At 35.3% G+C, this 13,051-nt stretch overlaps 1 protein-coding gene across 1 annotated transcript in view; it reads right to left on the reverse strand.

Annotated features, from left to right (window-relative positions):
* Nucleotides 1-7,328: 7,328 nt before the first annotated feature.
* The window catches only part of DPY19L2 (dpy-19 like 2), a 94,723-nt gene continuing 89,000 nt past the window's right edge, over nt 7,329-13,051 (reverse strand). The window contains exon 23 of the mRNA XM_041727509.1: nt 7,329-7,519. Within this exon, the coding sequence (XP_041583443.1) occupies nt 7,369-7,519 (151 nt within the window). The 3' untranslated portion in view covers nt 7,329-7,368. The remainder of the gene's footprint in view (nt 7,520-13,051) is intronic.

Genomic DNA, 13,051 nt, shown 5'->3' on the forward strand with positions numbered 1-13,051 from the left:
TTCCATGAATATATGAAGCTTGGCAGCTTCATTTGAATAATCTCAATATCTATAGATGAATGAGTTGTAGCTGTTCTAAGGGATTTTTAAAATAAAGGCCATTGTCTATACGTGTTCAAAAGATGCAAATGAATTTTTATCTCAGCCAAGCATAAGAAGAAAGTATCTGCAAAAGCTCCTCTAGCAAAATTCAAAGCCAAATAAAAATGATCTTGTTGTTTGCTCTTCTGGGATTATTAACACCTTTCAGAGCTTTCTTTGGTTAACATGCAATTCAAAGTGGACTCGATGTCTTTAGGAGTATTAAAATGGATCACATGTATAATACTTTATAATGCACTTCCACATGGAAGATCCTGTTGGATCTCATGATTCAGTGAGGAAAGTATTATAAACAATTTACAAAGAAATGGAGCCTCAGAGTTACCAGACTGGAGAATAAGGGTGCGTGTACTGTCTTCGCACCGCAGAGGTGTATCTTCCTTTAAACCCTCCTGCTTCTGTGAGCTGCTCCTCTCTCTCCAGTTTACAGGCAGCACCTCAGTATGCACTTTTCACTGAACCAAAATGCAAGTCCTCGATGGAGCCACCTGCCTCAGTGGTTCTGGGCTGTTGCACATGCTGCTCCCCCTACCTGGGAAAGTGCTTTCCCCCCCTCTTCCCTTTCACATTTAGTTGATGACTTCCTACCTTTCCTGTAAGATACACATCAAGCAACACCTGTAGAAGAGAAGTCTTCTGTGATGTGATGTGGTCTGCTCATGTCCCTTCTGTCGTGCCAGGGCATTGGTCACAGATGGTTATCACCCGCTAGCTTCTAAGCTCTTTGAAGAGAGAGAGCCTTGGGATCCCTGGGCAGCTCAGCCTTCGGCCCAGGGCGTGATCCTGGAGTCCCGGGATCAAGTCCCGCATCCGGCTCCCTGCTTGGAGCCTGCTTCTCCCGCTGCCTGTCTCTCTCTCTCTCTCTCTCTCTCTCTCTCTCTCTCATGAATAAAAAAGTAAAATCTTAAAAGGAAAAAAAGAAAAAAAGATAGAGACTTACACACTGTTTCCATACAGTAGGCAGTGTAGTTTTCGAACAGAAAAACTGGAAGGATTCTGAGCACTGCAGGGCCTTCAGGGAGTCTTAAGTATCAAAACCTAATACTTAATTAGACCTCATTTCAAAGAAAAGCAAGCCTTCTGTATTATGGAAACTTTGGCTAAAAAATCTTTCTCTTTTGGCAAAAAAATGTCTTTATGGATGTATTGATATTAAGTAGGTACGTTTTGTATTTTTTCTAATTTTGGTAGATAACTACCATGAGAGAGGAAAGAAAATAATTTAACACAATTCGAGAGAAACAAGGGGCCTAATTTAAAGTCCTAATCAATGTATTACTTAAAAGTTGGGTAATACATTGTTCACCTGAAAACAGTTGAACCTGAGAAGAAAGGATGAAAGGAAAAATGATAATTGGGGTTCATTGAGGTAAATTAAGGCTGTTGAATGTGTGAGATTTTTCAATACTCAAAGTAAAAGTTAATATAAAGTGCACAAAAGATGGCTTTAATAGAAAATAATGTTCTGAAAATTGATTTTAATAAAAAGGGAATTGTTAAAAAAAACTTGGATAATAAAAATCTTGACCATTAAAAAAAAAACAAATTTAACCTGTAATTTTCCCATATATCATAGAACATGGGTGTTTGATAGACATAGGCCATCAAATATATTGCGTTGAGTTGCAAAAACAAAGTTATCATCATATGGAGGCTTTTTTAAGGCCATGAGGAAGCCACATTATATTTCTTATCTTTTTTTTTTCTTAAGATTTATTTACTTATCCACAAGAGACACAGAGAGAGAGAGAGAGGCAGAGACAGGCAGAGGGAGAAGCAGGCTCCATGCAGGGAGCCCGACATGGGACTGGATCCTGGGTCTCCAGGATCAGGCCCTGGGCTGAGGGCAGCGCTAAACCGCTGAGCCACCCAGGCTGCCCATATTTCTCATCTTGACAACAAAAAAAAAAGCATTACGAACTGTGATACAATTTCTATGAATGATGTCTTTTTTCAAAATCTAATGAACCACGATATGGCGATTTTTAAGAAGCTGTACTGAAAAATCATGTATTTCCATTTCACTACTATTCAGGATTCTCCAACTTTCCCTTAATGCACGTGAGTTACTTTCATAGAAAAAAATTAAACTAATCAAATTTCTATCAAAATTTCTATTAGGTTTGTGCTGTTCAATAAAGGCACTGTCACATCATCTGCCACTTCTAAGAAATAAAGCACATGATGGAAGCTCAATAAAATCTACAGTCTGAAAATTTGGCTAGCAAGAACTTAGTCATCAGAACTCCTGATGCTTGTGTAAGCACACTAGGTTTACTGAAAGAGAATCTGAGGTTTAAGAACCTCAGATATTAAATGTGATATTAAATCTCTACTTTGAAGGGCATGCAATATATTAAACATTATAAAGTATATGTAGATCTTATAGAATTATAAAATGAACACGTACATACTTAACACCCAGTTAAGAATTAGAACAGGAACATTGAAGCACCCAGGGTCCCTGCCTGGATTGCATTGTCTCCTAGAAGAGATCACCAGCCTCAGCTCTGTATTAATTATGCCTGTGTTTTTATTGTTTTGTCACACGTCTACCTCCTAACAATACTGTATTCTTTGTTTTAAGGCTATAAGTGGCATATATATGGCATATATATGGCATTTACACACATGCCCCACCTTTGATGACTTGTTTTTTTATTCTTAACATTGTATTTGAGATTCAGTCCTACTGTACCATATTCCATTTTATTTGGTCTCTTAGTGGACTTTCAGGCTGTTTTCAGTTTTTCTTCTCCCAAGGTGCAAATAATGCTTCCATAAATATTCTTTTAAGTTTTAAAATATTTGAGAGAGAGAGAGAGAGGGAGAGAAAAAACGCGAGTGGGGGGAAGAGCAGAGGGACAAGTGGGACAAGCAGACTGCCTGCTGAGCTTGGAGCCCCTATGTGATATGGGGTTTGCTCCCATGACCCTGAGATCATGACCTGAGCAGAAATTAAGAGTTGGACACTTAATCAACTGAGCCACCTAGGCGCCCTGTTTCCATAAATAGTCTTGTAATTGTTTTCCCTTGCATGTTTGTACAAACATTTCTTTAGGGTGAAACTGTTGGTTACAGAAACTACATACTTTTAAAATTAAGCAATAACAAATTATTTTCCAAGACAGCTGTACCAACTTATCCTCCTACTACAATTTACGAGAGTTCTTGTTGCTCTCTGTTCTCACCAATTATCATCAGACTTGTACATTTTGTCATGTGGTTTTAATTTGCATTTCTTTATTTTCTTCCAGAAGTTTTCATGTTCTGCCTTTCTCATGTAAGTTCTTGACCCGTCTAAATTTTATTTTTATGCATGAAGTTATATACTTATCTATTCTTTTCAAATTCTCCTTTTTTTATGGTTAAAAAATAATTTTCAAAAAGAGATTTTTCTTCTTCCTTATCTCTAACCTGACCTCTTTTGAAGAGACTCAATGGATTTATCAAAGCATAGGAACAGAGCTACAGAGAATATACTTTCTAAATATTAAAAATATAGAGAACTTTTACTGGATGTAAAACTCCACTAGTTCACATGAAGCCAAAACTGCTGAAAATTTACTGATACTGCTTTCTGTGTCCTATAAAAATCAACCCAGGTTAGAATAATAATGGCTTAAGAAATCTCATACATAAACATAACTTACAAAGTTGACAGTATCCAATCATGAAATTATAATCACTGAATCTTTATTCATACCGGTGAGGTACTGAGATCTTAAAACTTCATATTTGATATTAAATATGCTGTACTGAATATGGTACAAATTATAAAATATTTTAGACAGCTGAGGCATAATCTCCAGCCTACAGAATAGTGAGTAAGAATATACTAACTGGGGGCAGCCTGGGTGGCTCAGTGGTTTAGCGCCACCTTCCGCCCAGGGCGTGATCCTGGGGACCCGGGATGGAGTCCCACGTCGGGCTCCCTGCATGGAGCCTGCTTCTCCCTCTGCCTGGGTCTCTGCCTCTCTCTGTGTGTCTCTCATGAATAAATAAAATCTTAAAAAAAAAAGAATATACTAACTCATATGGCATTTTCATCAAGATTACTAAACACTTAATGACAAGACACTCACCAAAAATCAGTATCTGTAACACAGATAATCCCGGTGCTGGGCTAGACATGCATAAAAGTGGATGAATGTAAAGAACCAATACACAAAAGGAAATGCAACCATTTAACAAGCAGCAATAGGCACCCAACCTCAGAAGCCATGAGAAACCATGGAATATATGTAAATCAGAATAATGATGTATAACTCTGAGTGTTGCAAATTAGCAAGAAATAATTTAATAGGTCTGACCGATGTTAATGAGAGTGTTGTGAAATGAGCATTGTCATACATTGACTTCTGGTGGTGTATATAATCCTTTTGCAAAGGTAATTTGAGGCAAACTGCACTGTAGGCTTTAAGGGTATCCACTTTTTTTTTTTTTTTTACTGCAATTTAACTTTATGGAATCTATCCTCAGGAAATAATTTGAAAATTTAAAAAAATCTTAATACACTAAGATATTCATTGCAGGGCCGTTCTACATATATATACATGCAGTAGTAAAAACGTTAAGTAGCTTAACAATGGTTTAGATACATGTTTAGAGACATAATCCCTCTCCACATACACACAACACATACAATGAGATATTATATAGTCATTAAACAAGTCTCTATAAAACATTTCCGTATCTAACATGTAAAGAACAAAACCTAAATTATGTTAAAATTTAAATTATGTTAAAAGAAGAAAGTGAGCAAAATATGTATAGCTACAAGTAAAGTTGGATGAAAACCAGATAGTAATTGTGCTTGTTGAGTATTTTTCCTTCTTCCAAATTTTCTTTCAAGACAAAAATTCCATGAGTTTGTATTGCTTGTATAATAGACACATATCAAATGAGATATAATTTTTATTACTAAAATTAACATTAGGGGCACCTGAGTGGCTCAGTTGGTTAAGCATCTACCTCTGGCTCAGGTCATGGTCCCAGAGTCCTGGGATAGAGTCCTGCGTCATGCTCAATTAGTAAGTACTCAATAAATATCTTTTGAATGGATGGTAGGTAATACACTCAGTAATTAGAAGTGCCAGGATTTAAAATTAGACCCATCTGGTTACAAAGCCCACACTATTTCCATCACGGTACACTGCCTCCTGTGTGACACGATGCAGAATTGTTTTTAAATGGCTAAGATCACTGCCAATGAAAACATGGTTAATAAATTCAGGAACAGGTGATTTCTACCTTCGTATCAGAATTATTTCAATGTCAAAACATATGCTCGGCAAAAGGTGAGAAAAGATAGAAAGCACACAGAGATCTTCAAGGGCTTTAATTTTCAAATATATGTGGTACATGGAAGTAACACAATCCACACTCATCATTATAGTTGTATGGAACATTTAATTAGTGAACACTCTTCTTCCCTTTTTGTTGTTGTTGAATTCTATGAACTTCTTTAAAAAATATTTTTTATAACAACACCATGGAAAATGTGTTACTTAAAAAAAAAAGAGAGAAAATCTGTTACTTTAATTTCATGAATGTTAGGTTTTATGTCTCTTTTCCTTCTTTGCCCAAAAACACACCAAAACAAATTATTTGAAAATTCTAAAATAAGTAAAGTGTGGCATGCTTTCTTAGCTGCTTTGCATCCTGTGTTAAAATATTTTACCACTATAAAAGTTGAAAATAATTTTACTGGTTTTCCTGCATATAAATCCACATAAGCATACTTTTATGAAATATTTTATTAGCTAATACAGCTCTTCTTTAAAAAATTCTACCAATATTTTAAAGAAATATTTCCTATGAAAACATTATCCAAGATGTATTTTAATTTTTATGAATGTTAGGTGTTAAGTCTCCTTTCCTCCTTTTGCCCCAGACCTAGGCCCAAACAAATTATTTGAAAATACTGATAAAATGAGGACACACTTTTTTAGATGTTTTGTATCCTGTATTAAAATATTTTATGATGATAAAAGTTGAAAAATAATTTTATTGGTTATCTTGAATACAATCTCCTACCTACTATACATGAACTAATCTATGGAATTAAGTCAATTTATTATCCCAAATGTAAAGGGCCAAGAACATAAGGGAATTACAAATACTCTGAGATGATGAATTTAAAGTAGATAGATATAAAAATACTACAGATGTGGCATATTTATTGTCTGTCAAGCAGAGGAAGAATGTTTATCTCTGTATTTGTCAACATCTTCAAGATAACTATTTCCCACTTTCAAAGCATTATTGTTGTATAGGTTTTATATTGGAGGAGGAGATTTATAAAACATCAACTTCCTCATCCAAAACCAAAAATAAATGAGGTTTTAGAAATATGTTTTTACAAAAGGTGGTGATCAGAGAGACGGTAATGAGGAAGTAAGATTATGTCCAATGAGCTACAGGGCTGTCAAGATGATAAATGCCTTTGCTTCATTCAGGATACAGAATCTTAAAATCTCATATGATAAATTTAGCTGGATCTTCTTTTCTGATTATGTTTTAACTCCAAATTTGGTCATGTACCATAGCAATTTTTATTTTGTCTGAATGTTAAAAGAAAACCCACTGGATTATAAAGATAGATTAATAAGCTATTGAACTTCAGTTGGGAACTAATAAATAGGAAATACTTATCTGGTTGGGTAAATAAATTTCAAGAGATTCAAAACATTACAAAATAAGTTGTTTTAAAAAAATTTAACTTGAAATGATAAAAAATATTAAAAGATATTAAAGCTCTTTCCTGAGGGCTAATAAAAGCAAAAATAAATTTAATAAACACATGGTTATACACAAATTTCCTCACAGAGGTAAAGAAGTTGTGATTAGTATAAGGATTTCAAGGAAGTGTCATTTCAGAAACTGCATTAGTCTATTCTAAGTGGTTTAAAGAGTTTGCGCTGGAGAGAAAATTCGAAGCACCTAGTTGGATACAAAAGGACTTACATATACCTTCGACTTATTAAATCTCATTGTTCTTTTACATATATTTTTCTTTAGAACTTTAAGATGGACATTTGTTTATGCAGTATTAAGTGATTTAAATGACAAGCCTAATGAGGGTGACATTCAATGGAGAACAATGAAATAATTTACCTTTTAGTAGTCAGAATAACTTCAAATCATCTTTATTATCTTCTTTTGAAAGGTCCCTTATTAAAGTTTGTGATTTTATTGACATAAATAAGGCAAAGTGTTTTCTACACACTTGTTTGCATCAGAGTGTGATGGGTTGTCTCGTTCTCAGTTAACCTTTAATACTCTGTACATACTATTCTGAAATACTGTGGTGAAGTAAGGCCTCGCATCTTTGAGCAAGATGCTACATAAAGGAGGGTTCGCTGTATTGGAAGGGTCTTCTACATCCCAAATTTCCAGCATACTGCAACCAGGCCTAAAAAAAGGGGAGGGGCACATACATATCCATATTAAAAATCAAAATATACAGGGAGAGTATATAAACTATAAAGTAAAAAATAAATAAATACATAAATAAATAAATTATAAAGTAGCTCCAAGATTTTTAGAGACTAATTTGTTTGATATTTTATTACATTTCAAAAATTTGCAAGTTCACCATTTAGAAATAAAAATGAAATTAAGGATGTTGCATTTTCATGTTCTACTTAATCAAATAACCCATGTATTATTAAGCTTAACGGTAAAAGTCCAATATCCTTTTCGAAATACATTACTTAAAAATTTATTTTCAAAATGAAATGTAAATAAATATATTTTCAAGGTGGTATCACCATCCAAACACAAGGCTAAGGCCCATGAGTAGCAGGAGACAAAGGAAAGCTAATCTAATTCTTGATGAATTTCCTATTTCTGAGCTTCACCTGACTTAGATTAACATGGAAACATACAGTCCAAGGCAAGGAAGGAAAGCACTTTTGCCAGATTTGTCCTCTTCAACCCTTTCCTATTGTGTGTGGGTGGCTCTATGATTGGACTGACTGGGATACTAGTTCTCACTGAGGAAAAACCTTGCATGCGAGTCAGTAAAGGGAAGAAGTCAGGGAAAATTGGCTATTATTTTTTTAACAGGTATATTGAGGAATCATTTACATACAATAAAATACACCCATTTTATAAGTTTGATAAATATGGGCAAACGTGCATAGGTGTGTAAGCACCACCACAATCTAACACAGAAAATTCCCAGCACTGAAACAAGCTCCCTTGAGTCCTTCTGGCAATCAGTCCCCTTGCACAAGCTTAGCCCAGGCAAACACTGATCTTTCTGCAACATCATTTTGCCTTTTCTAGAATATTCTAGATATTTATAGTCACTGCAGTTTTTATATATTACACGATAACAATTCCATCCCTTTTCCTTCGATCTATATATGTATTTCTATTTAAAATGCATGTCTTACAGGCAGCACATAATTGGATTTTGCTTTTGTATTTGGTCTACCAATCTCTGCCTTTTGACTGGAGTGTTTAGTCCTCATTCACATTTGTAAATACTGATACTGTTTGACTTAGGCTATTTTTTTTTCTATTTGTGTCATCTCTTTCTTGATTTTCTAGTTCTCTTTCTTGACTTCTTTTATGTCAAGCAGAAAGTTTTACTGCATCATCCAATTTATTCATTGGCTTATGCAATTTTTTTTGTCTTTTTTTGTGGTTGCTCTAGATATTAAAACAGGCATCTTCAATGTATCACAATTTACTTAACATTAACTGGATTACTTACAGACGATGATACATTTTATTTTTGTTTACTCCCTTGCTTGTGCTATTGCTGTCATGTATATATATATAATATATATATTACATTGTAAACTCAAAAATACAATGGTATTATCTTTGCTTTAATTACTCATAAGTTTTTAAAAGATTTTTATATATAAAAATATATATATATTCATACGGAGTGATTAATATTACCCACATTTTTACCATTTCCAGTGCATTTTAGTATATCCTATATATATGAATTTTGAATGATCATTTCAATGTCAGTTGACTTCTATTGTTTATGAAAAGCCAGACATTTATGAAATCATTCTTCTTTTGTTTCTTTCAAGATTTTCTCTTTTCTCTTTGTTTTTCACCAGTTTGACTATGATGTACCTTGGTGTGGATTTCCTTGGGTTTATCCTAGCTGGATTTGTTAAGTGTAATTGAATCTTTAAGTTAATGGCTTTCAGAGAAGAAGAAACTTTTGGCCAACATTTCTTCAGGTATTTTTTTCTGCTATTTTTCTTTTCTTTCATTTTTTTCTGGTACTATATATTACCCATGTGCTCAACTACTTAATAATACACAGGTCTTTATGGCTTTTGCTACTTTTTCTTCAATCTTTTTGATCCCTGTTCTTTGGATTGGCTACTTTTTCGTGATTTATCTTCCGGTATTTGATTTTTTTTCCTGTTGTCATATCAAACCTATTATTGAGAGCTTTTAAAGAATTATCATTCATTTATTATACTTTTCAGTTCTAGGGATACCTGGGTGGCTCAGTCAGTTAAGCATCTGCCTTAGGCTCAGGTCATGATCCCAGAGTCCCAGGATCCAGCCCTGCATCAGGCTCCCTGCTCAGCTGGAAGTCTGCTTCTCTTTCTTCCTCTACTCCTCCCCCTGCTTGTGCTCTCTCACTCTCTCTCTCTTTCTCTCCATCATTTTTTCTCTCAAATAAAGTTTTAGTATGCTTTTCAGTTCTAGAATTTCCTTTTTCTGGGGCTTTTGTCTCACTGTTGAGAATCATATTTTGTCTTTTATTGATATGTCTTCCTTTAATTCTTTGAACATTCTTAATTCCTTGAATATAATAATAACAACAGCTTTGCAGTCATCCACTGCTCAGTCCAACATCTCAATCTATTTGAATCAGTTTCTACTGACTTTTTTCCTGAGTTTTGGTCAGGCTGTCCCCCCTTTTTTTTTATTGGTCTGATAATTTTTTGTTGGAAATTGAACACTGGAGAAAATAAGGGGGCAGTGAGTCTGGAGTCTGTTTTGTTCTTCTGATGATTGTTATTTTCTGTTCTGGTAAGCAATTAACTCCCCCAGATGTCCTGTCTTGTGCAGTAACTATCTCTGCTCAGTTTTTTTAGATTCCAGCTATTTCTTCCTTCTATCCCTGGGGTTTTCTTTGTGTTTTTATCAGCCGGGGATTTGGGCAGAGTTATATTCATATTTGGAAACCTACCATCTCCGTATTTCCCTTGTTTTGGGGGGGTTCTCCCCAGAATGTGGAGTTGCTTTGTTACCTCTTATTCCTGCCCTAACATCTTGAAACAGTAATGACTTTGTTTTCTGCTTCCTGCTTCCTAGGGTGTGTGCAAGTTGGGAAACGTACATGGTCAAAAGAACAGGGAATTTGCAAATCTCACCAGGAGTTCTCTTTTAAGGGTAGCCATCTTGGGGCACCTGGGTGACTCAGTTCATTAAGCACCCAACTCCTGGTTTCCCTTAGGTCATGATCTCAAGAGTCATGAGATTGAACCCTATGTCGGGCTCTACACTGAGCACACAATCTGTTTGAGATTCTCTCCCTCTCCTTCCACCCTCTGCCCCTTCCCCTGCTGACTCTAAAAGAGACAGATAAAATCTCAAAAAATGAAAATAAAATAAAATAGATAAAAGGATATACATTTTGGCTCTAGTTTTCATCTGCCCTTTTCCTAAGTTCCCAGGGGTTTCTCACAGGCATGTGTAGAATAGGTTTTAGGCAGAATTTATATTCAGATTTTCAATTTTGGTCTTTCTGTAGTGCTCTTGCTTCTAAAATGTCCCCTTCAAATATCCAGCTGCTTTGCTACTCACAGCTCATCTGCCACCATCTGTCCCCTAAAATCAGTAGGCTGTGATTTTCTGCTCTAGTAGGATCTGGAAGAGGGTGATTTAGGAAGTGCTCTCAGGCAAGAAGGTCACAAATTCAAAGACGTCCTTCAAGTACAAATTTCTTAAGTTTCTGTTTCTCTGCCACTTCCCAGAGACTTCAAATAACTGTATTTACTATAATTAAACCTAACTTTGGATGCATCCTGTTAATTGAAGTATATGCATATTGGAACTATATCCTTGCTTTAAGTAGTGCCTTGGTAGCTCTTAAGACATGGTTCTAGGGATGCCTGGGTAGCTCACTGATTGAACATCTGCTTTTGGCTCAGGGCGTGATCCTTGGGTCCTGGGATTGAGTTTTGCATTGGGGTCCCCAGAGGGAGCCTGTTTCTCCTTCTGCCTATGTCTCTGCTTCTCTCTGTGTGTTGCTCATGAATAAATAAATACAATCTAAAAAAAAAAAAAAAAGACATGGTTCCAATATACAGGAGTCTCAATATGACACTGAGATCCATGGAACCATGCAAAGCAAGAACATAATTTTGACATGCTTAAGTTTCAGCTAATATAGTACCATGCAAAGTAAAGAGTGCTTGTGTTTTCACCCAGTTCTTATAACTGTAATCTCTGGGAGCAGTAAATCAACCTCTTGACAATATTAACTGAACTCTCTTCAAAACTGGTTTCTTATGGGTCCTATGTTCAATGTCCTTGGACATTAGATAGACCAGTAACTCCTAAATCCAGTTTGTCCAAACTATAAAATCCAATTATCACATTTCACTATTTTCTTTAAATGTCACATAGCCTTAGGCCTTTAGGTAAGGAGTATGTAATATTTAATAGAACAGAGTTGTGAAGAAAAGTAGAAGCAGCCAATTTTGTAAAAAGAATTGCCTTAAGAGAAAATTTGCTATCCCTTCTTTAGAATTTATTCCTGGTGTCTCAAAAGGCTATTAGGGATAGTTGTAGAATGTTTGTCTAAGTCTTGGGATTGTAGAAGACTTCTCTGCATAAATATTTACTTGTATTTTTAGAGTACAATTATAGAAGTAAAAACACACAGATCTTAGTGTACAGTTCCATGAGTTTTTTTTCTTTTTTTTTAAAATTAATTTTTATTGGTGTTCAATTTACCAACATACAGAAAAACACCCAGTGCTCATCCCGTCAAGTGTCCGCCTCAGTGCCCGTCACCCATTCCCCTCCAACACCCGCCCTCCTCCCCTTCCACCACCCCTAGTTCGTTTCCCAGAATTAGGAGTCTTTATGTTCTGTCTCCCTTCCTGATATAGTTCCATGAGTTTTGACAAATGTATACACCCATATAAAAAACATGTCAATTGAGAACATGAACACTGTCATTATTCTAAGAAAAAGAAAAAAGTTCTTGAATCCCTTTTCAGAGTATCTTCCCACCACCACCTTTATCCCCTGCTCCACCAAAGCCAACCACTATTCTGATTTCTATTTCCACTAGTTTTGCATATCTTGAACTTCATAGGATGGAATCACATAGTATGTACTCTTCTGTGTTTGGCTTCTTTCATTCAGCATGTTTTTGAAATTCATTCTTTTTTTCACATATCAGTATTTTATTCCTTTTTATTGCTGAGTAGCATTCCAGTGTATGAATACACTATAAATTGTTTATTCATTTTTCTCCTGATATTTGGGTTGTTTCCAGTTTGAGATATTATGAATAAGGCGGCTATAACATCTTCTATGGGCAGATATTTTCATATCTCTTATTTAAATTTCAAGGAATAGAAGTGCAACAGGGCAAATATATGCTTAAATTTTTATACAAAGACTCCAAATATTTCTCCAACGTGGCTGCATCATTTACTCTCATTAGCAATGTAAGAGATTTCTTTTTTTTAAATATTTTATTCATTTATTCATAAGACACACACACACACACACACACACACACACACACACAGAGGCAGAGGGAGAAGCAGGCTCCATGCAGAGAGCCAGATGCGGGATGCAATCCTAGGACTCCAGGATCACTCCCTGGACCGAAAGCAGGCGCTAAACTGTTGAGCCACCCAGGGATTCCTAATGTAAGAGATTTCTAGTTAATCTGCATCCTTGCCAATATTTGGTATTTTAGTTTTTAAGA

The sequence above is a fragment of the Vulpes lagopus genome, chromosome 13 (genome assembly GCF_018345385.1).
Source record: "Vulpes lagopus strain Blue_001 chromosome 13, ASM1834538v1, whole genome shotgun sequence".
Lineage (NCBI taxonomy): Eukaryota > Metazoa > Chordata > Mammalia > Carnivora > Canidae > Vulpes > Vulpes lagopus.